The 20,226-nt window shown below is 39.7% G+C and overlaps 2 protein-coding genes and 1 long non-coding RNA gene across 7 annotated transcripts in view; 1 reads left to right on the top strand and 2 right to left on the bottom strand.

Moving 5' to 3' along the window:
- Nucleotides 1-18,320, bottom strand: cnsta (consortin, connexin sorting protein a). 3 transcript variants are annotated; one of them, XM_071488089.1, is made up of 14 exons: nt 18,184-18,320; nt 15,519-15,588; nt 14,850-14,939; nt 14,145-14,537; nt 12,568-13,241; nt 11,276-11,306; nt 9,745-9,831; nt 9,217-9,298; nt 8,232-8,253; nt 7,972-8,038; nt 5,894-6,468; nt 5,229-5,402; nt 3,816-3,969; nt 1-3,577 (listed from the first exon to the last, which is right to left on the bottom strand). In XM_071488089.1, exons 3-14 carry the CDS (start codon nt 14,860-14,862, stop codon nt 3,369-3,371), a joined length of 2,481 nt encoding a protein of 826 aa, XP_071344190.1. In that variant the 5' UTR covers nt 14,863-14,939; nt 15,519-15,588; nt 18,184-18,320; the 3' UTR covers nt 1-3,368. The 3 variants fall into 3 exon arrangements, with proteins under 3 accessions (XP_071344190.1, XP_071344191.1, XP_071344192.1); XM_071488090.1 differs by lacking the exon at nt 18,184-18,320 and adding an exon at nt 17,628-18,166; XM_071488091.1 differs by lacking the exon at nt 8,232-8,253 and having other exon boundaries at nt 9,195-9,298.
- LOC139627385 (uncharacterized) overlaps nt 18,206-20,226 on the top strand; it is a 2,383-nt gene continuing 362 nt past the window's right edge. The window contains exons 1-3 of the long non-coding RNA XR_011692564.1: nt 18,206-18,344; nt 19,592-19,809; nt 20,036-20,131. This is a non-coding gene — a long non-coding RNA (uncharacterized lncRNA). The remainder of the gene's footprint in view (nt 18,345-19,591; nt 19,810-20,035; nt 20,132-20,226) is intronic.
- The window catches only part of tfb2m (transcription factor B2, mitochondrial), a 6,529-nt gene continuing 4,820 nt past the window's right edge, over nt 18,518-20,226 (bottom strand). For all 3 annotated transcript variants that reach the window (XM_071488099.1, XM_071488100.1, XM_071488097.1), the window contains exons 9-10: nt 19,998-20,146; nt 18,518-19,748 (exon numbers count right to left, since the gene is read on the bottom strand). In XM_071488099.1, coding sequence (XP_071344200.1) covers nt 19,559-19,748; nt 19,998-20,146 — 339 coding nt within the window. In that variant the 3' untranslated portion in view covers nt 18,518-19,558. The remainder of the gene's footprint in view (nt 19,749-19,997; nt 20,147-20,226) is intronic.

The raw sequence follows: 20,226 nt of genomic DNA on the forward strand, positions 1-20,226 counted from the left end.
TAATATAGCAGGCAGGTTTATTATCCAGCAAACTGAAACATGCGTCTCATGTCAGAGAAGCCAGACTTATTCTACAATAAAGATACATGGAAAATGTACAGGAGGACTTTTAAAATATGACCATACATAAAAAATTGTGACCGTAGCCCTTGTAAGTTTTAGCCTATTCATTACATCCTCCACATGTTGTTTTGGATGTCTAATGTGGCTGCACACCGGAGAGGATTTTTCTTTTTTTATGTTATGTTATGTAATTACATGTTTTACCACATGACTTAGTCACATCCATAGTGTGACTTACACACAGCCTGCACCAGTAGATCTTATGATCTGCACAGCAAAAGTGGGAGGGTTTTCACAAAATTTCTGAATACAAAGTACAACCCATTAACTTCTATTTAAATTAACAAAGACACGTCAGTATTGTTGCATGGGAGACAGAATGGAGGCTCACAAAAAGCTTTTTTCAATGGCTTTAACAGGAGACATGACAGGGGGAAAAACCTCATCTCCTTATAACAATCCATGAGAACAAGTGAAAAGAATTCAGCAAACAATTCATAAAACCCCTTTCATCAGGCTGATAACAGTGGTACACAGTACTGATGATTAACACGCAAAAATCATTTTCATTCATTCATTTCTAATGTTCTGTTAAAAACCAATTGGGGAAAATAAATGAAAACAGATTCAGATGAAAGAAACATGAATCATCTGTGTGAAGACAATTTTACTGACAGCAGCAGCACAAACTCACCAGTTTCAAAACATCATAAAGAACTGAAAGAACTTATGAGTGAAAATAAATGGAAATACAAAGCATATACTGATGAGCCAGACAACAGTACCCAGGAGAGTTAGGTTATAAAATAAGAAATCCAGCTCTCTGTCACTGCCTCCTTAAGAACAATGGTGATGTAAGAGAGGAACAACCAATCTGATGTATGATGACAATCAAGCTAAGAAAACAAAAGATGCAGTTCTTTTTTTCTTTACCACTTAGACTTGACATCCTTTGTATTATAAATAATTAAAATCATCTAAAAGAGTAAATTAGAGGTTTTCTGACAGATAGTCATCTGAACCAGCCAGAAGACATGTGCAAATAAAAACAAGGCTCGATAACTATTCCTAATGTCCTGGAAAAACCTAATATCTCAAATGAATTTTCCGGTTTCTGTGAGCGACACACCCGAAAAGAAAGATAATACTGTTTTATCCTAATCTGTTAAAATGCATAGGTAAGACACTTAATCTTTCTTTCTTTACTTGCTGACAATTAAGACCTTTTTAAGATATGTGGTTTTTCTAGGGCACTATTTATGGCATCCACTACTACACCAAATGAAAGGACAAATTATGAACAGGACACCAAACATTACAATATATTGCAATAACACATAAAAACTATGTAGGTCTAACAGGGCAAAAATTGAGGTTAAGCAGTAAAATGTCCTCACTAAGATTAAAATTTGTTTTCAAATAATTAGAAGTAAGAGTTAAAAGTCTAATGTGGGAATAAAGGGATGGTTTCATCGACAAAGTCTAAGCCTTTTTCCAGACCAGATTTTTTCCTGTTTCATAAAGAAATCACTTCTCCACCCAAAGAAAGCTTGTTTTTTCTCTATCTAACCAGGACTCAAATTTCAGCAGATGTAAACATATTATAAATATTTAATGATAATGGCAAATGTTGTCAAGATAAGTCTTTAAAAAGACTAAGTGGCGGCAAAAACCTTTCTAAGATGCAAAAACCTATTTTGGAAAAAAACAGTCACAGACCAAGGATTGTGGCCAGAATCAGCCAAAACAGCAAACACGAAGGCAGACAGAGCTAGACTGACGCAGCACTTTAAATGATCAATCAATATCAAGGTTGTGCTGATGACGTGCACTAAATAATTATTGTTTCCAACATTTGTATATCTTCTCATTCAACAGTTTTTTTTTCTTACTCAAACATTTTATTCTTACAGTTGAGTATTTTCTGTTCAACTGATCTGTGCATAACTAATGTTCAATACATGTAACTTTCACACTAAACCTGAACACTGTTTGTGGTTATGATATTTTTTGTTTTTGATCAAATCATGTAAAGGCTGCGTTTAGACTAGGACCAACAGAACGTGTGTTGAAATATTGCAATATCTTAAAAAATGTACCAGTCTCATGTGCAGCATGTTAAACATTCTTCTGACAATATATACAGAGGTGCACTGTTCCTGTACATGTTGCATATGCTACAAAAAGCTCAAATTAGATCACTGAAACCCATAAACAGCTTGTTTCAAATCCATTGTTGGTAGTTACACAGAGAAGGGCAGCGGCAGGACACTCATGTCAAATGCGCGCAAGGGGGAAAGCAGATATGGAGTACAGCTGTACAGCTGATATAGAGTTCTTCAGCAACTGCTCATTGCAAATGCAACACATAACTTCACAATTGCTACATGCAGTGAAATTGTGTTACTTTCCCCCATGGGACATATTTGATGTGCCTGTTGTCCATTAGCAGCTCAGATTTGATAAATACCAAAATAACTCTTTCAATCTCTTATCTGACAATATACTGTAGAAATGCCCCACAGATGACACAAAGCAAAGTTTAACAATGAATCCCAGACATTCATTCAAAGGTTTAAGACATGATTAAGACATGATGATTTCAATCCAAATAGAAGACCACAAAATGGTTTGCCCATTTTAAAATGTCATTTTTGATTTAAAAAAGTCAACAATAAAAGCAACATCAGAGGTTGCAGCAGTTTGTAAAATGCCCACTGGGCCACGTCCCACTTGTGCAGTGTGTGGAGAGAGCACCTCTATGCCCTCAGTTAACAAACTTTACATTATACATTTCTTTTTTTTAATTTTTTGTGGGATGTAGCTGTTATTATTTTGATCCTATTCTTGATTGAGTTGAACTGAGTCTTGGGCTCATTCAAAAACAATTTCATAACATCAAAATTTTAAACCTAGCTTGAGATTTTATTACCTATTAAATCTGAACAGAGTTGAGAGGGGTGTAGGTCAGTTATTCCTCTTCTGCTCTGCTTTTTCTTTCAAACTAGCATTGTAAAGGGACATCTGATCTATGACTTTTAGTCTCAGTGAACCCTGGAATTTTATCCACAGAGCATTAAAAATGCAGTAGAGCAGGCCTACAAATACCAACTGTACCTGGTATAATCATTTAACCAATTAAGCATCATAATGGCCACATACTCCACATGGCCGCCGGAACCGTAGCAGTTGCCTGGCATCATTATGTCAGAAAACATTGTCCCAGGAAGTAACAGGAACTGTTAAAACCTACAGTGATAAACAGTAAGGCCAGGGGCTCCACAACGCTGACCAACTGTTTGCTGCTAGGACCCGGGGGTAAACCAGTGTTGGATATGAGCAATCCCGCGCTGTATCTGGCCAATGTAGAAGTCTGCATTTCTGGAGAAGTCCTGACAGACCGAGGAGTGGGCATCTCCCAGAGCACAGTAAAGGGCGGTGCCACCCACACTGATCACCACAGTAACCAGACAAAGCAGGAAGAGAAGCAGGCAGGAGTCCCCACCGCCGACGTCTACAGAGAAAGAGAGACAGAGAGAGTTGAAGGGAAGGTACAAAGGAGTAGATTAATGTACTGGAGAGGTTGAATATCATCAGCTATTTTGAACAGTGTCAGAATAGATTTGTACTTCTGGTGTAGGATAACCCTGCGAATGTCACACATTAGCCTGTTCATAGCGAGGTGTTTCACTAGTTCCGTGTATATGAGGAGATATGTATCTCTGAATTGTTGACAATAAACAAACACACACCCTGCTCATAGTCGTCAGCGGGAACTTTGAAGCGGACTCGTCTTTTGACAGTGGGTTTGTCAGGCTGGGGCTCCGAACTGGGAGACACACTCACGTTGCCCACGCACACACTCCTCTTCTTTAATATGGAGACGAGCCCAGAGGCAGGAGACATCTGCAATGCAAAAAAAAAAAAAAACAAACAAAAAACACAAGAGTTGAAAAACTGGTTAGGAAGTACAGACACATGTATTTACATAAACACAGTTTCTATTTACAACAAATACAATTTCATCTGTTTATCTTCATTGACAAAGGTGCACCTCCAGGTGTCCACCAGGTGTCAGTACAGCAGCACTGAACTTTAAACCTTACTATCATTGCCACCTCCCATAGATTTACTATCATACAGTACCAGGCACCACTTTCCCAAGATAGAAGTTATGCACATTTGACCTTGATCAATCTCGGCTCAATGCAAAAATTTTAAATACAAATTACCACAACAATTGAACTTTGGTCGAGTGGCAGCAGACATTTTGCAATACTTCTTACTTAGTGTTACATCATGTAATAATATTGTAGTCATCCACCTGCTGCCTCCTGATTCCAAGTATCACAGCTATCACGACTTAAGGAATATTTCCTTGGCTGCTCTACATCCTGTATTTGATAAAAGCAGGCCACTTCTCTGGCTGCCACTGTTCCTCTGCTCTTTCTATCTCTGCCATCTCTCTGCCACTATTTCCCTTTCATTTATGTCTCTTCCTGTTCTTCTCTTTCCCATTTAAAAATTCTGGTTTAAGTATGAAAGTAAGACATGTCTGTACAAATAAGCAATGACACCATCAATGGTAAACTAATCTGAAATAGACAGCTTTTTTATCCCCACACTAGACACAGATATGAAACCAAATTCAGGCATCCATCCATACTAAAAGTGATTACATCATAATAACAACACAGTAATCCTGCTAGATGCTAAAATTGCAAGTGCGTGACACACTGCATGACATTTTCAATTCTCCTACTTTTCTGTCATATTGCCTTCCATATCTGCAAAACAAAACCATAGTCTGAGATTACAGTAATGGCTAGATAATATCATTAGGTCTGCTTCAACAGGGCACTGTGCTGTCCATTATAAAGGGCCTAGGTGGGCAGTTACAGACAGAAACCTTGAAATGGGTTTCAAATCGCCAGTTTGAAGGTAACATTTTTAACCATGTTTGTGGTTCTACCAGTGTGTTGATGAGTTGAAGAGTGATTACATTCATGCTTAGGCTGAAAGGAAGACAAACTGTGACAAACTGTGCCAGGCTGAAAAAGGAATCTGTACATGTAATCCTAACTCTACACACACTCACATCGGCATCTGAGAAATTAAAATCTATGAAACATAACTTTTCCTTAATTATCCACAGAAAAGCTCACCTCCTCTACAGTGATGAGTTTAGCCATGTCGTCCAGTGAGGCAGCTTCTCTGATGATATAAGCTTGCTCTACTTCGTACTCCTCCTCTTCGTCCTCCTCATGCTGCTCCTGCTGCTTCATATGAGCCTCCTGAGGAAGGTAGGCCTCCTGGTGCAGGCAGGCTTCAGCGCTCTCCTGCAGTAATAGTGGAATGCAGTTATAACTTTAATATTAATATACAGTTGTGAAGAGAGTAATCTGACTTGTTGCTCTACTCTGGTGGGTTGTAATCTGGAACAGAGGAAGTGATACATTTCATACTTCCAGTAATGGTTTATTAGTATAAATACAGGAAGTGAGCAGTTAGCATGAGCTGCAAAAGCCACCATGATTTAAGAAACCTAGAGCAACACAGACCTAATCAACAGAAGAAAACAAATGAGACACTGATCCTGGTACTGGTGTCACAATTTAACTTTAAGCGAGCTCAGGAAAGTAGAGTATAACGTCATTACCAAAATAAACAAACTGGGAACACACAGACATGAATGACATGTTACCTTTAAATATCTACTGTATTTTTTGTATTTACTCTGACTAGTTTTTTAAATGTATTTGGTAAATTAATTTAAATTGCAAAACAAAATTCTTAGTATTTTAAGTAGCCAACACATTCGGATATATACCTGTGTCTCCTCATGTAGTTTCTCCTCAGCTAGGGCTTCCTGGTGCAGCTGTTGTACCTCCACCTCTGCCCCACTAACCAGGGTCTCCACTGGCAGAGCTTTCTGACAAAAAGCAGAGTCTGCTTCCTTCTGCTTCTCCTCCTCTTCATCCTCTCCCTCATCTTCCATTTGTAAAGCCTCTGCTGCCTCCTCCACGCCTCTCCCCTCTTCTTCCCGTTTTGCCTCCTTTCCCTCTGCTGGACCTAAATCTCCTCCCTGCTGCTCTGCGGGCTTGGACTGATCCATTTCTCCAGCTGTAGAGGGGTGCAGACCATTTCCTATGGCTGAAATGGTGTGTCCTTGCCCTCCCTCTGCCTCTCCTCCCTCTCTGTTGCTGCCCTGCTTGTCAGTCAGCTGAGACCAATGCAAACCATCCCTCACATCTAATTCCCTGTCTGGGTCATCCCCATCCTTTTCTGAGCTCTCGGGGGAATTGAGCCTATCAGCCAAATTAATGGAGGGTATGACTGGATCACTGCTCTGAGAGTGGGAGGTGTCTTTGGCTCTCTTCTCTATCCCTCCGTCAACCTGATGGGCTGGATGAAAAAAAAATAGAGAGAAAAGGAGGAGAGTGAGATTTGGTGAGGGTGGAGTGTGGCAGAAATAGAGGTAGATAGTAAGGGGGACATAGAAAAAAAAAGTTTTAAGCAGAAAAAAAGACAGTTGATGAATGTATGTATGACCAGGGTAAAAGCATTTAGTCCATGTGGGCCTTTCATTTCTACTTCATGAAACTAGAATAATAATAAATGCTCTACATTGACAGTGATTCCTACTACAACCACACAAGGGCCGATGTGATCTTCAACAGACTGACATCAATCTTTAAAAATACATCCTTTCAAGACAGTTACACTACTGAAGAGTGTACAATTCAATGGGAGTTGCTAACATCTGATTTTCCATGTAACCACAGGCTGAAACTTGAGTATGAAGCATGTTGGATTTTCCTAAATTATGAACTACCACTGGAAAAAGATGAGTACATGGCATGTCTTCAGCAGAAGCCAGCAAAGTAATCAAGTTGAGTCTAAGCAACATAAAAGTGACTAGTAACTAGTACAGGAGTTGAGCATGATGACAGAGTAACTCTTAAATCAAGCAAGTTTTCATGATCAGACAATAAAATCCTTTTCCTTGCAGTCCATCACATTCCTGTGTTTGTGTGTGTTTGTGCTACACAGTGAGAACTGATAAAAATATTTTTTCCGAACAGAGTAAGGACATTTTGGCCAGTCCTCACAACGTAGCATGGGCTGTTTGAGGGCTGAGACTTGGTTTTAGGATTAGGTTTAGTTGTTATGGTTAAGGTTAAGGTAAAGGGCTGGGGAATGCATTATGTTAATGAGTGTCGTCACAAAGATAAAAGTACGAGTATGTGTCTACATGTGTGTTTGGGAGAGAAGCAAGTGAGACTAATCAGCACTATATCCTGTCTCTCTGTGCATGCATACGTATGTGTAATTCACACCTTATGCCACTTCTACTCCACTTTGCTCATTAATAAGCCAAATAACAAACCTGGTGCCTTTAGCAACACACACATACACACCGTATGAAATGAAGCTACCATGAAACTATCTCTGCCCTAATGTCTGATCAATACAACGATCACCACCAACAAACAATGTCTTGTGATTAAAATTCTCATGAATTCTTAAGTAAGAGCTCTCATCAGCATACCAGTGGTTTTGCATTCCTTTGTCTAATTACAACAAATTGCGCATGAATTACATCATAATAAACCACTTAACAAAGCATTGCATATGACAAAGGTGAAAGCTTACTGCTGACCTGAGGTCCAATCACTAGCGTTTTCCAAAACTCTCAACTGAGTCAAGAGATGCAAAAGCTCTTTCTCCTTCCAGTTGAAAGCTCTGACAAAGCTAGTAAGTGGATCTTAAGTTAGGACTTTCTTAGTTTGGTTTCGTAGGCTGCAATGTAAAATATAAGTGGTTTGTAGTTAATACAAACCAGTAAACATGCAAAATCACCAACAGCACTCACACTCACTGACATAAATAAACCCACTTACTCACCTGAGGTAAATGACGGCAGTGCACCACCTTCTTCAAATGTAGGTCTCAAAAAGTCCAGAGATTCACACTGTATGTACATGCAAATACACAAAGAAATATATTAGAGACATTTTTACATGCAATATGTTAAAATGACATCAGTTAGCATTTGCAAAGTCATACTTTTTTATGTACATGCATGTACATTCTCTCTCTGTCTCTCTCACACACACACACACACACACACACGCATACTAAATGATGAATCATGAACATCTTACCACAGCATCTCTTGCCCTTGGTCTATGAACAGAGAGACAGAGAGAGATGGTGAGAGTATTGAAGGTCTGTTCTTGGTTTTAGTAAATGAAGACGTGAAAGATGGTTGACCGTTCTCTACTCTCCCAATCTAATAATAGCCTGAACACATTTCCCTGGCTATTACAACGTGTGTGTGTGTGTGTGTGTGTGTGTGTGTGTGTGAGTTCAGCAAGGTGAAACCCAAGTAGTGTGATGGCTCAAGTGTCTGAAAGTGCACCAGCAGCAGAGGGCCATATGTTTTAACTATCACTGCAGTGCTCACCACACACAAAGATATACATGACTCACAGTCACATAAACAGATCCGTACACACACAGACGCACACACTCCACCTGGGAGCATAAAGAATGTGCAGGTGTGTATGCTGTGAAAGTGTGCGTGTCTGGCAGGTATGATACACTGAGGGCCTTCTATTAGATATTGAAAAATGCCAAGGTGGGCTTCACTTGACTAATTTGTTACACTTGCATGAGCACACCCAACAACAGATACACATCACTCACTCCTCACTAAACCACACATGCAAACTCTTTATTATATGTAAATTAATTAATTAATGAATTAATTATTGTTTTGTGAAATCCACATTTTTTTTCGAATATTGCAACAACTTGCAAATATGTCACCCTGACATGTTACAAATAAGCCTTATCATACTGTATAGTTAAGGAAAGAGTCTGACATTTGGGAAAATATGCTCATGTACAATATTAACAATATTAAGTAAGTTAGGGATGAGTACAAAGACAGAAAAAGTTAGGGAAATAACTTGCCCAAAAACTTGGAAAAAACGAGGCCTTCATAGAAATCCAATGCAGTCTTGTTTACACTTATCTCATTTAGAGTTAGATGAAGTTAACTGTTGGGGAATTCTCGACCACATGTCGCTAAGTGAAGTGACTTCGCAAATTACACACGTGACACACATATGCATGCAGACTGACCGACTGTGCGTCTGGCAGATGTGTTTAAGGGTGTCCAGATGTTGGGTTGCCAGGCTGGAGGAAGTCATTTTACACTGACTCTCTAAGAGAGATGAAGAGACACACAGAGACACAGACCGTTAAGAGAATGGTAATAACTGTGAGGAAGCCTCTAAGAGCTGAGTTCCCCAGTGAGCAATACAAATACAAATGCAATCGAGGTCCATAGTCCTAAATGTTTCCTGATGGAATTTACATTATATGATCACTGAAACTATATTACATATCTATTGGAGTCCAACAGAGGAGACACAGAGGCTGCTGTCATACTGTTAAGTAATTTTATACTTGATAACAATGACAAAGATGACATTCAGTAATATGTAAAGTAACCCCTAAGTCTCAATTAAATAGTTTATATTTAGTTAATTAGTTTAAAACCCTGCTGACAGTAGGGTTGACATTAAATCTTTGTTACATAGACAAAAGTATCCACTACATTTGTAAATGTGTGCATGTGATGTACGTGTGCTGTGATGTGTGTGTTACCCCACTGCTCCTGTAGTGTGTTCAGGTTGTCCAAAACTCTCTGGTGATAGAGTCTCTCTAGTTGGATGCACCATAATGCCCGTTGGTCTAAGTATCACAGGTTAAGAAACACATAAACAAATGAACACACACACGCACGCACACACATACACACTACTAACAGATCCTACAACAAACAGTTTACTTTAAAACTGTTACCGCTGACAAAGACAAAAATGATAACTAGAATAACAGCTTCTCTGTTGTATGTCTCCATCAACCAGTCAAGCTGCAGGAAGTTTGGTCACAGTCTCCCTTTCCTGAGTTACAGTATTGAATAATGCACACAAGTGCTCTTGCACAACATTATGATGTCACAGTGAAGTTGAAATTATACCATTTGTATATAAAATGTCATCACATCATCATTTTATTCTACTAGGAATTTTTGTTAAATTGTGTCATAATTAGCGTATGAAGTCAAGAAGCTACAAGTTATGTCAAATTATGGCCAAAGACCTTTGCCCATCAAAATCTAACATCTGAGTCCAAATGAATATTTGTGCCATATCCGAAGAAATTCCCTCATATTGTTCACAAGAATGGGATGCACAGACAGACAATCTGAAAAAAATTTAAACAATAAAAAAGTGAGACTGGAAAAATAGGAGGACAAAGAGAGACTGAATAAAGAGGAGTGGAGGAAATGTAGTGAGCCCAAAAGAGATACAGGGAGAAAGCGCTCCAGGATGCAGTCTCTCATGTTTATGGATATGAGCAGCCAAAAAACAATCCTTCTTTGAAATGGCTCAATGCTTTCTCTCTCTCTCTCTCTCTCTCTCTGTCTAACTAACTCTCTATACATGCTTCACATAGCTAAGCTAGCTTTTTCTTTTCTTTGATCCTTCCATTTCTTCCCTCCCACTGTGTCTCTTCCTTCTGATTAAACCTCTGTCAAAATATCTGATTCTTTCTCATGCTTACTCTCCTGTCTTTCCTTTCCCCATTCATGCATCTCTGTCCCCTTCTCCTACTACATTTTATGCTTTGAGTGTTTGAGTGCATTTGTATGAGAGTATCTCCATTTGTGCATGTTTGCAAATAATGTATGTACTGTACAGTGACATTTAAGCAGAAGGTTTGGTTAGTTTAAGGTCTACATAATGAACCATAAGTAAACATACTGATACATGATAGAATCTTATTTGATTTTTCCCTGTTTTTTTCCCGTAATTCTACTAAAATCTACTAAAATCCACTCTTTCTCCTCTGTCTAATCTATCTCTTGCTCTCTTTGTGTGTGAAATACAGATTAAAAACATACACTAGCAGTAAATAGCCAAAAAAGAAAAACACTTGTATGGAGCAGCAATGTAAACTTACAGGAGATAAGTGCATGACACTCTTTGCACAAATTACAATAAAGCCCCCCTCAAAAAAAAACAACAAAAAAACAAAACACACACACACACACACACACACACACACACACACACACACACACACACACACAGACACACACACACACACACAAACACGGTGTTAAGGATACAGTCTTCCTGAAGGACAAAGGCCTCAGCAATCTGCAAAGAGAGAGAGATTATAAACTTTAATGAAATGCATGCTTTTATCATCTCTAACATCACATCAGTTATGTCACAAAAGCTATCAGGGGACTTGTGGCTAAAGTGGGGTTCAAAACCAGACTGAGACTATTCCTCAGACTGGTACAGTGGGTCCTGAGGAGGACACAAGATCAGTCAAATAAAGATACATCACACTCTACAAAGCTGAAATAAAGTAACTGTACTGCTACAGCTGCAATTAGTTCTATAATCATTAACTATGACAGAAAAACATAATCTGATCTGAGAAACATAACACAACAGTCCACTGCATTAGAGAGAGACTTACTGAAAATGAGAGTGAAAAGAAAGACAGACAGCAGGACAGAAAAATGAGACACCATGGTCGACACTCTACCTTTCTTCAGCAAGTGTCCCTGTCATGCTGTTCAGCTGATCACAGAACAAGAGAAGAGTGTGTGTGAGAGAGAGAGAGCGAGAGGGAGGCGAAGAGAGAGCGAGAGAGATGGGAGGAAGGGAGGGCACATAAGGCTCTTGCATTTCTAATGAATTGAGGGGTGATGTAATGTCTGAATGACCTCTCTAGGTAACTGTGCTGACATAAACAGGAGTTTAATTTGATTTTCAGTTTTTTTGACTATAGTTACACATCAGTTACATCACAAATACGGCACACATATATTCACTTATGAAAATGTGCTTTACCTGTATCTTCCAGTAAAAAGAAAAAATAATCACACCATACTTACACTCCCTCTCTCTCTATTTTTCACTCACACACACACACACACACACACACACACCTGTTTGCCTGGAAGTAAGCATAGCTCAGGTGAGCCAATTATAAATCAAATTGACAGAAATATTTGCACACCCTAAAACATACATGTTCCACCATGCAGGTCTATGTGTGAGATAAAGACTGAGAGTGTGTGTCTTTTATGTACTGTGCATGTGGCTTACTGTGTGTGTACTGGCTAATGTGTGCATGACTGTTTTTGTGTGCACAAACACTGAAGACACCCATGCCTTAGGGTACAAAGTGCCATTCGGATTATGGGGTTGAGTGGATGGTGATGATTTAATAACTAGTGTGAGATCAAGCGTTTAAAGAGACCAAAATGACAGAAAGACACCAAGAAACTACTTCAAGAAACCATTACAGAGAAGAGTGTGTTGAATGTGTGAGTGACAGAACTGGTGGGAATACACAGCTGAACGTATCTGTCATATGCCATACGTAAGACAGGTGGGTTACCTGGTGAAGGTAATGTGGAAAGTGAGTGTCATCTCCTCTTTGTCCTAACTGCTCAAGAGACTCCAGCAGAGCAGACCTTTGAATAGGACCAGTGGCGCAGGTGGAGGCTGAGGAACAAGTGAGCTCTGGTATGGAAGTAATGTGTTCCCCATTTGAGGTTATAGGTCCTGTGGCGGAGGTGGATTCTGTACCAGTAGTTGTAGGCCCTGTGGTGAAGGCAAGGGGTCCTGTTGTTGCACTCATAGTTGTTGAAGCAACAGAAGTGTTGAGCCTTGTTGCACAAGCAGTTCCTGTAAATGTCTGTGCAGTTGAGGTGATAGGTCCTGCATATGAACTGGTAGGCCCATGGCTGAAGATGGGCTCTGTAGATGAGGTAAGATGTTCTGTAGCAGAGTCAGTATTTTTTGCAATCCTGTCTGTAGCTTCTGTGATACATGCAGGCCCAGTTGGGCTGATGGCCCCTACGTCTGAGGTTACAGTTAGTGTAGTAGAATCTATAGGCCCTGTGGTGAAGGCAACTGATCCAGTGTTGGACATATGAGAGTCCACTTTGATATCACTGTGGCTGAATTCCACTGCACTGATGGGAAATGCAGTTTCTGGAATGATCACTGGAATGACAGGCTCCGGACTGGTTCCAGGGCTGAAAGGACATAGAGTCTCCAACAGACTGCCTACAGAGGGAAAAACAATGGCAAACAAACAAAAGAGATGAGAAAGATAGAGAATGACTAGGACACAGCGAACCTGCTGCAACAAGGTGACTCACAAACATACAGATGTCACTCTGGGAATGCTGCTGAGCATGTGTAAGTCTGCAAAAGTAAAAGTGTGAACATGTGGGCGCTATAAGGTGTTTTGTATGTTTTGATAAATACTGACATAGTGTTACAGATTACAAAGTCTGGGTAGTGCCAAAGACTTTGTGTGTGTATTTATGTTTTCTTATCTACAATTTTTCTGCTACTCTACTACTTCTTTGCATTGTGGTCCTCTCACCACTCTCCTCAAATTCCTTTTCTACCTTTCACTCTACACGTAGCCTCCATCTATCTAATTGATCCCGTTTCACTCTCTAGATTTTCTTTTTCTGTCATGTGATCAGAAACCTGAGTCAGCCTGACCTCAATCTAAAATGCTGATCACTTAAAAAAAACACACAAAAGGCATTACAACAGTCACTAAGCCAGACTCTGACCACAGTGTTAGCCTTCATTGTTGTTTCTTGAACTATCACAGTGAATCAGTAAAAACTAATACTCAATAAAAAATTCATAGCAAGAATCTTAAAACAAAGTTGCAGGGTTAATATTCAGTCAATATTTGTGAGAAAGAGTCTCCCATAGTTAAAGACACCAAATGCTGCCAGGGATACTATTTCCATACATTTGTTGGAGGATTAGAATTTTTAGTGTTTAACTTCAAATGAGATGTAAATTACGTAGCCCTCATTGCACAGTAAAAAAATTATATTAAAGTAAGAAGCAAAAAATTGAAAAAATTACAGTGTACGTCCATATAATATGATTATGTCATATGATATTCTCTTTCAATGTATATGTATTTATGTTTCCTACCAGTTTCTGAATACGAAGAATCAGTCATGGGAGTGTCTGGAGACTGGCAGCGCATTAGACCACTTAATTCTTCTGATACCTCCACCTCTTCTTCTTCTTTCATCACCTCATCAATGTCTTCTTCTTCATCCTCCTCTCTGCCTTGTCCTGTATATCTCTCCTTTCCCTTCTCCTCTTCCTCATTGTTGTTGAAAGAGGATTTTTGGACGAGCCTGCGCCCGCCCCCCTCTTCATTTTGTGAAGAAGAGAGACTTTGACTCTGTGCAGGTGAGTTTGTCTCATTGAGGTTTCGAGTTTGGGCAGTGAGAGCTTCAGGGTTAGGAAGGTTATCACAGAGGTCAACCTCACCCACGGGAACGTGTGACATTACTCTGCCTTCCCTCCCAAACTGACCTGGAGATTGAAAAAATAATTACAATACAGATAAAGTAATAAACTAATGGAACAACAGGATTCCTATACAGTATGAGTGTTATCTCAGTTGACTCCATATTTACAGGTCAAACTGTCAGCTGCAACTTGAGACAAAGCAACTACAGCGTAGAAAAAAAAAAACAGCCTCTCTCATTCTCCACTGCTCTTAGTTGAGGTTATTTTCACTATAACTCACATCCAATCAGTGTTTATGTTGTGGTTTTGAGGTTGCCGTTCTTAAACATCTTAAGCTCATGTTTTGTGTTATACTTGAGAAATGTAAATGCTCACCACCATGATCCATTGGGCTCCACCCTCACAATGTCTGACCTTTCAACCCTGAAGGTCAGTGCTGCCTGTTAGACAAGGCCTTCTTCAAGCCTGAGACAAAACACAGATACCGAACAAGTTTAACATCATTCCTGAGCTGTCAAACAAACCCTTGGGCTTAAAGCAATAAAAAAAGTCCCTCCCTACAGTCCTACCAGCACCTTGTACTGCAGTAGAATATTTGGACAAACAGGCAAACAAACAGGTTCATGTACACAGTGATTAGACATTCTGAGGACTTCAGAAAACTTTCACTAACTCCTAACCCTCTGAGGTTAACAGACATGGGGGCGTGTCTTTGTGGTGTTTTCGCAATGTTTCTATTGATATCTTTGCGATAATACAGCATAGAAATATGGTCTAAAAGGCCAATGAGCAGGCCTGTAATGTGGTGAAAGTTGAATGACTATAGGACAGAAGGAGGCCTCATTCTAGACAGAGCTGACACTGTTCTGAAAATTTGATATGAAACACTTCAGTATTATGTGAGTACCTTTAAAGATGAATATAAAAAAATGTGTAAAAAGCTTTTGTATAACCTTTAAAACAACAACTGAGACATTGGATATTGAGTACAGTAAGAAAGACTAAGATACAAAAAAAGGTAGACAACAACAGTAAGACACTTACCAGAAGGATTTATGACATGGAGGCTGCAGTATCAGTGTGAACCCAGAGTAGAAAAGAAAAAGTAAAATACCTAAGGGAGACAAGCATGGCAATATACATTGATAAATCATATGTTTTCCACCTGTATTTACATACATTAGGCAAACAAAATATTATAACCAACAATACAGTGTAATACAAACAACACTACAAACTATGGCCTTAAAAATGGCTATAGAGTTAAATGAACACTGATCTGAAAGTGAAAATTTAAGATAGGATTTATTGCAGGGCTGTTGTTCGCAATAGATTGTGCAGGTGTGCAAACTGCTAAATCAGTGTACACTGTAAACTGGTATTGTGCAATAACATGGTTTTTCATTTTACTGCCACTTCAGGTACACAGTTGGCTCAGCAACAAACTGGACACAAAGGCTGACAGATCAAAAAAAATGTTTTTTTAGGTAGTTCTGTCATGTTATGAATATAAATAACTGCATCTCCTGCAATTGGGACAGCTGCCAGTGCCTTAACTTTTCTGTCTAACATTTGTACCACCTGAAAACTCTTTCCAATCAGTTTCTGGACATAAACCATTTCTGGACCTATCCAATTTAAACACACACAGTCTGCATTCATGTCTGTGACACAACAATTATTATGGGCATGTAATTTGGCATATTCCAGTCTGCAGTCAAAAGTACTTCCCATTTTCAACATACACACATGCAACATACATTTTATCATTAGCTAAGCAAATAATCCAAAAAGGGGCTTATAATACCCTCACAGGTAAAGTGCAAAGAACTACTTTCAAACATTATATGACCACTGGCTGTAATATGCATGACTGTATCTTATGCCAACAACAGTTTAATATAGAAAATTGCTTTTACACATTTTGGTGATATTTTGAAGCCACAAGATGGTACCTTTAAATCCTCCACAAACAACAGCCCAGCTAATGAAAGCCTATCTCAGAGGAATAAGGCAGTCCTGGTTTCCTGCTAATTTTTCTTCCTGTAACCCTGTATTGCCTTGTGTGAGATTCTGGCCAAGCATTTTTCAAGAAAAAAAGTAAGCCAGGACAATCGCACCGAGCACAATAGTGTTTTTTTGTGTGAATTTTATTATTAAACCCTAACGGACATTTGCACATAAAATATGGTAACATACAAGTGTCCCAGAGAAATGCCTTGGGAGACGAATCCATGAACAAATCAGCCTTGAGGCCTGCTGTCTCCAAAGGGGAGTGAGGGAATACTAATCATCTTACTTTTAAGTTGCATAAGCTCTATATATTTTAACAGCGCCTTCTGGATACATGTTATATCCCAATGGGAAGCAAAGTCTGCTTTCCTTGACATTAACATGGCTCTGAGATCCAACTAGAACCAACTATACAATCAGAGGCTGTTTTAGAGTCCAATTACACCAAGCTGAACGTCCCTCTGGGGGGTTAAAACAGTCCCAGGCTATGACAAACAACCTTGACATTAAAGCTTATGCAAGAACAACCTCCAGATTACACACACACAGCTGTCACTGTACCTATCAGACATCTTTACTATGTTTTATTACGTTTTTTTAATCTACAGTTTAATTTTCCTCTCCCACAGAGCCATCTGCCCATACAACCCATACAGCCAACTATCCTCTCCTCCTTTTGTCTGTGCCCTCCTCCAGAGGGGACCATGAATAATGAAACACAGGCGAGGGGACAAACGGAGAAGGGATTTCAGCCAAAAGGACAAACACAAAGGTGGAAGAAACAGACCCTGACCTGAGAGAGGCCACTGCTAAGACTTGAGACAAACAGCTGAGCCACAGACAGGAACAAATCTTAAAACAACATGCAAACAACAAACTGACACATGAAGAAATACTGCGAGACAGGCAGACTGTCAGGTGATGTCTACAAAGAGACCTTGTATAAATTACTTAAAAATCACTAAAGAAAATCTGGCAAATTAGCAAACGATACGTAAACTATATGCGGTGATCGCAGCTCAATCATTCAGAGGTGGGGCGTTAGCGTTGGCTGGTCAGAAAGTTTTCAGCTATACAACAATGTGTGTAATAACTAGCAAAGTCTGACCCAACGTGATGTCCATATATATTCAACGTTACCTGGGAAAGTTATCGACTCTAGGTCAAACACAGGAAAAGGACAGTGACCGCAGACTGTCATCAGCCCTGTGATATAACCCACACGGATCCTGTTAACGTTAATTGCTTGGTAACGGTATTTGTCTCATTACCTAAGCTAGCTTTGGTTTTCAATTTAAAATAAGCTAATTAGCTTAACCGACGTTAACTGTGATAACACTTTGAGATTAGCTTGGTCGCTATCGCTATGGGTCAAGCGCAGTGCTGATTTAACATTACGCTTCTTGACAGGCTTGCACCGTTTTTCGTCAAATTGTAGTAAAACGTCCGAGCTAGTTGATGTTTAAATCAACATTATCTGAATATCAACACCTAACCGTGACGCTATGGCGACAGAAGCGTAAACGTTGCAGTAGGTTGCTGTTGCTAGCTTACGTGAGCTAGCCGAGTAAAGGAGACACATCTGGGCAGTGCACCGCGGAAAAAACACCTTCGTTTGCTTTACCTAAGTGCGACAGCTGTCATGTTATTGGACCTTTACGACTCCTGGCAGACACAACAGTAAGACGGTACTTACGGCTGAAAATGTTGCATGAGCGGTAGAAGCATCAGACACCTTGCTGTGGATGTTAATGACTGGAAGTGTCACCGACAGACAGCCAGGGGTCGTTGCTACCGCTGCTGCACCGTCTGCGGGCACCGGGCGCTCTGTCGCCATCTCCTGTCTCTTCATCGTCAGTACGTGGGACATTTCTAACAATTATGCCAATAGCTCACTGTCTTTTCTCTTCACGGACCTATTTTCGCCTCATGGTGACAGTGCCCGGGGATAAATTTAGATATTAGGAGCTTAACCCTACTGTGAATCCAAAACCTCATCTTTTAAGAGTCAGTCACTCAAATCGACCAAGTGGTCTTCATTGTCAAATAATTTATTTCAGAAGGTATATTTTGTACAGATGTATTACTCCTTGGCATGTATGACATGAAAATAGACAAGTGAAGCACTCGTAACAAATGGCCATGTCATTCCAACCTAACAAATCTCTGTGTTCGCTGCATGAAACCAGAGAAGCAAAGTAACAGAGTTAGTCTGGCTAAAACCCCCAAGGATCACCACAGTAAGAGCAATGATGGTGCAGCAGACTACTAGAACAGGCCTGAAATCAGTTTCTCTCCCATGCTAAATTATCAAAATTCATATTTAATGATTTGTTTAAAAATTATATTAGACACACAGCTTATACATTGCTTAAAACATGACATTTTACACATGTACACAAGCTTATGAGCTCAATGAATATACAAAAATATACAACACATGAGGCTATACAGTGAAAAACTTATTATTTTACATTATGCAATCCTTCTTGCTGTGCACTTACTGCACTACTACTCCCCTCAAGACCTCAGTGTGGAAAATTATGTAATACAAAATACATCCACTGCACTGCATAAGCAAAACTGCTGTTGTATCAGTCATTCAACTGCAGTACATGCCCATTTCTGAATTAAAGTAAGATGATTTGCATGATCTGGTGCATCCGGATTATTCTTTTCAGCCCCCTTGGACATGCTGCTGTTGTGTTCATTCATTCACTGGGTTGCTGCTACAGTTTTTGTCTCAAATTGTCTCAACTCATGGGAATCCTGGTTCAGGAAAAAGGGGGTAACTTTGAACTTGTTTCTCGATTGTCCTTAAGTACAGTTAGTCGCAAACATTTTCATAATTTCAGTAACAAAAATATTATGCAGTCAAGTTGTGTCCATTTCATTGACATTTATTACTATTTTATGTTTCTTTATGCATGTTTGTCCCATGTTGCATTGCATCACATATTATATTATTCTTTTTTCACATTACACCATCATTATATTATACATGTTTTTTATGTGTCTTTTTGTGTTTTAATTTCATAAATCTATACATGTGACCTGTTATTCTGTTTCTCTTAGCCCCAACCTTCTCTCTGTGTGTTCTCCAGGATCTCCTCATAAAGCCAGCTCTGTGTGAACTCCTGACTCTTGTCCATCAACTGGAACAGCCGGAGATACTCCTCTGGATATACGTGTCCTGTCAGTATGTCTTCTGGCATGCCCAATTCAGATAACAGCTTACTCCCACTATCTGGGGACCAGAGACTAGAAAATAAAAAACATCAAAGAGGGAGAATAAGCAAAAGGAAACAAGCTCAGAAGATGGGTAAAGTGGAACAGTCTATAACATTACTACAGTATGGATGCACTTGATGTGTCTGTTATTCTTCCACTAAGAGTATTTCTTTGATGCAACAAGAGCAGAGTGTGTGGGCCTGAAAGCCTGTCTGCCTGCTTCAACAACTTTGAGTGTGTGTGTGTGTGTGTGTTTGTGTGTGTGATTGTGTTGTTTACTTGAGCCTGTCGATGAGCTTGACCTTCCTCTTTGCCAGACACTGTTTGACCATCATCAGCAGAGTTGAAGCATTAGAGGGAGTAAGGCCTCCAGAAAACAGATCAGCACGTGGACGCAGACGCACCAGGCACAGGTGGTCATTGGGAAGCTAAGAGAAGAAAGATGTATAGGACAGGTGTGGGTGGGTGTGTGGGTGGGTGGGGTTTGTATCAAATGTGCTACACCAAT

This window comes from Trachinotus anak, unplaced genomic scaffold (genome assembly GCF_046630095.1).
Source record: "Trachinotus anak isolate AG129_WGS33_773 ecotype Australia unplaced genomic scaffold, CSIRO_AGI_Tana_v1 ptg000011l, whole genome shotgun sequence".
Taxonomy (NCBI): Eukaryota; Metazoa; Chordata; class Actinopteri; order Carangiformes; family Carangidae; genus Trachinotus; species Trachinotus anak.